Raw genomic sequence first — 2500 nt, forward strand, 5'->3', positions numbered from 1 at the left:
TGTCACGGTGTGTGTGTGTTCACTGCTGTGTGTGTGTGTGTTCACTTCTGTGTGAGTGTGTCATGGTGTGTGTGTGTGTGTGTCACCGTGTGTGTGTGTGTCACGGTGTGTCACGGTGTGTGTGTGTGTGTCACCGTGTGTGTGTGTGTCACGGTGTGTCACGGTGTGTGTGTGTTTCACGGTGTGTGTGTGTGTGTCACGGTGTGTGTGTGTCACTGTGTGTGTGTGTTCACTGCTGTGTGTGTGTGTGTGTGTGTGTGTGTGTGTGTGTGTGTGTGTGTGTGTCACTGTGTGTGTGTGTTCACTGCTGTGTGTGTGTGTGTGTGTGTGTGTCACGGTGTGTGTGTGTTCACTGCTGTGTGTGTGTGTGTTCACTTCTGTGTGAGTGTGTCATGGTGTGTGTGTGTTTCACGGTGTGTGTGTGTGTGTGTCACTGTGTGTGTGTGTTCACTTCTGTGTGAGTGTGTCATGGTGTGTGTGTGTTTCACGGTGTGTGTGTGTGTGTGTCACTGTGTGTGTGTTTGTTACGGTGTGTGTGTGTCACTGTGTGTGTGTTTGTCACAGTTTGTGTGTGTGTCATGGTGTGTCTGTCACGGTGTGTGTGTGTGTTTGTTACGGTGTGTGTGTGTGTCACTGTGTGTGTGTGTTCACTTCTGTGTGAGTGTGTCATGGTGTGTGTGTGTGTTTCACGGTGTGTGTGTGTGTGTGTCATTGTGTGTGTGTTTGTTACGGTGTGTGTGTGTTCAGTGTTGTGTGTGTCACGGTGTGTGTGTGTGTTCACTTCTGTGTAAGTGTGTCACGGTGTGTGTTTCACGGTGTGTGTGTGTGTTCACTGCTGTGTGTGTGTCACGGTGTGTGTGTGTTCACTTCTGTGTGAGTGTGTCACGGTGTGTGTGTGTTTCACGGTGTGTGTGTCACTGTGTGTGTTTGTTACGGTGTGTGTGTTCACTGTTGTGTGTGTGTCACTGTGTGTGTGTTTGTCACAGTTTGTGTGTGTGTGTCATGGTGTGTCTGTCACTGTTGTGTGTGTGTCACTATGTGTGTGTCACGGTGTGTGTGTGTGTTCACTGCTGTGTGTGTGTGTGTCACGGTGTGTGTGTGTTCACTGTTGTGTGTGTGTCACTGTGTGTGTGTTTGTCACAGTGTGTGTGTGTGTCACGGTGTGTCTGTCACGGTGTGTGTGTGTGTTCACTGCTGTGTGTGTGTGTGTCACGGTGTGTGTGTGTTCACAGCTGTGTGTGTGTGTGTCACTGTGTGTGTGTTTGTCACAGTGTGTGTGTGTGTCACGGTGTGTCTGTCACGGTGTGTGTGTGTGTTCACTGCTGTGTGTGTGTGTGTCACGGTGTGTGTGTGTTCACTGTTGTGTGTGTGTCACTGTGTGTGTGTTTGTCACAGTGTGTGTGTGTGTCACGGTGTGTCTGTCACGGTGTGTGTGTGTGTTCACTGCTGTGTGTGTGTGTGTCACGGTGTGTGTGTGTTCACAGCTGTGTGTGTGTGTGTCACGGTGTGTGTGTGTGTGTCACGGTGTGTGTGTTTGTTCACTGTTGTGTGTGTGTCACGGTGTGTGTGTGTGTTCACTGTTGTGTGTGTGTCACTGTGTGTGTGTTTGTCACAGTGTGTGTGTGTGTGTCACGGTGTGTCTGTCACGGTGTGTGTGTGTTCACTGTTGTGTGTGTATGGGTCATCGTACTCAGCCACATGTCACTGTACTAACTCAGTTATATGTAACACTGATTTATGACACACTCTGAGTGTTAGATCATCTCCTGCTGTCAGACTCACACGTGAACATAAACACACACTCATCACATGATCTTTAGGTGCTCTGCTGGAATTACAGCTACTAAAACTAACACTCAATCACTGCAGAGAGTGTGTGTAAGTGTGTGTGAGTGAGTGTGTGTGTGTGAGAGTGTGAGTGAGTGTTACCTTTGCGTATCTCATCACGGATTTGGGACTCCATCTCATCCATCTGTAACAGAGTCTTCTGCCAGTACCTCTCTGCTCTGCGGCTCTTAGTGCAATAAACCACCAGTGCTGAATGGGCACACACACACACACACACACACACACACACGCAGGGGTTATTCATGCTGGAAACACACACATACAACAAACGTGATGTGGATTTCAGAATGTCTCAGTGTGTCTCTCGAAAGCTGATGATCAAGATCTCCAGCAGGATCTGAGACGATCTGAAGGTCATGCAGAAGTGGGTTTGTAACATCACAAATCTGTGTGTGTGTGTTTATGAAGAGAGACGTACCCACAGTGCACAGCAGCAGCAGCACACAGCACACCACGATGGAGACCACGATGGCCAGCTCACTGCCTCCACCCATCTGCACCATCGCTATCACCTTACAGAAATGACCCACACGCACCTGAAACACACCGGCCGAGGATCAGACTCAGGAATGTCACATCATCCTGGAATATCTGACTATTGATCGATTCGATTCGATTCGATTTGATTCTATTCTATTCTATTCTATTCTAT

At 48.7% G+C, this 2500-nt stretch overlaps 1 protein-coding gene across 3 annotated transcripts in view; it reads right to left on the reverse strand.

Moving 5' to 3' along the window:
• LOC132115296 (plexin-D1-like) overlaps positions 1-2500 on the reverse strand; it is an 84891-nt gene that overhangs the window by 19161 nt on the left and 63230 nt on the right. For all 3 annotated transcript variants that reach the window (XR_009425470.1, XM_059523678.1, XM_059523680.1), the window contains exons 20-21: positions 2267-2384; positions 1930-2037 (exon numbers count right to left, since the gene is read on the reverse strand). Coding sequence is in view for 2 of the 3 variants with exons in the window: in XM_059523678.1 (XP_059379661.1) it covers positions 1930-2037; positions 2267-2384 (226 nt within the window). In the remaining variant the exon portion in view is untranslated. The remainder of the gene's footprint in view (positions 1-1929; positions 2038-2266; positions 2385-2500) is intronic.

This window comes from Carassius carassius, chromosome 34 (assembly GCF_963082965.1).
Source record: "Carassius carassius chromosome 34, fCarCar2.1, whole genome shotgun sequence".
Taxonomy (NCBI): Eukaryota; Metazoa; Chordata; class Actinopteri; order Cypriniformes; family Cyprinidae; genus Carassius; species Carassius carassius.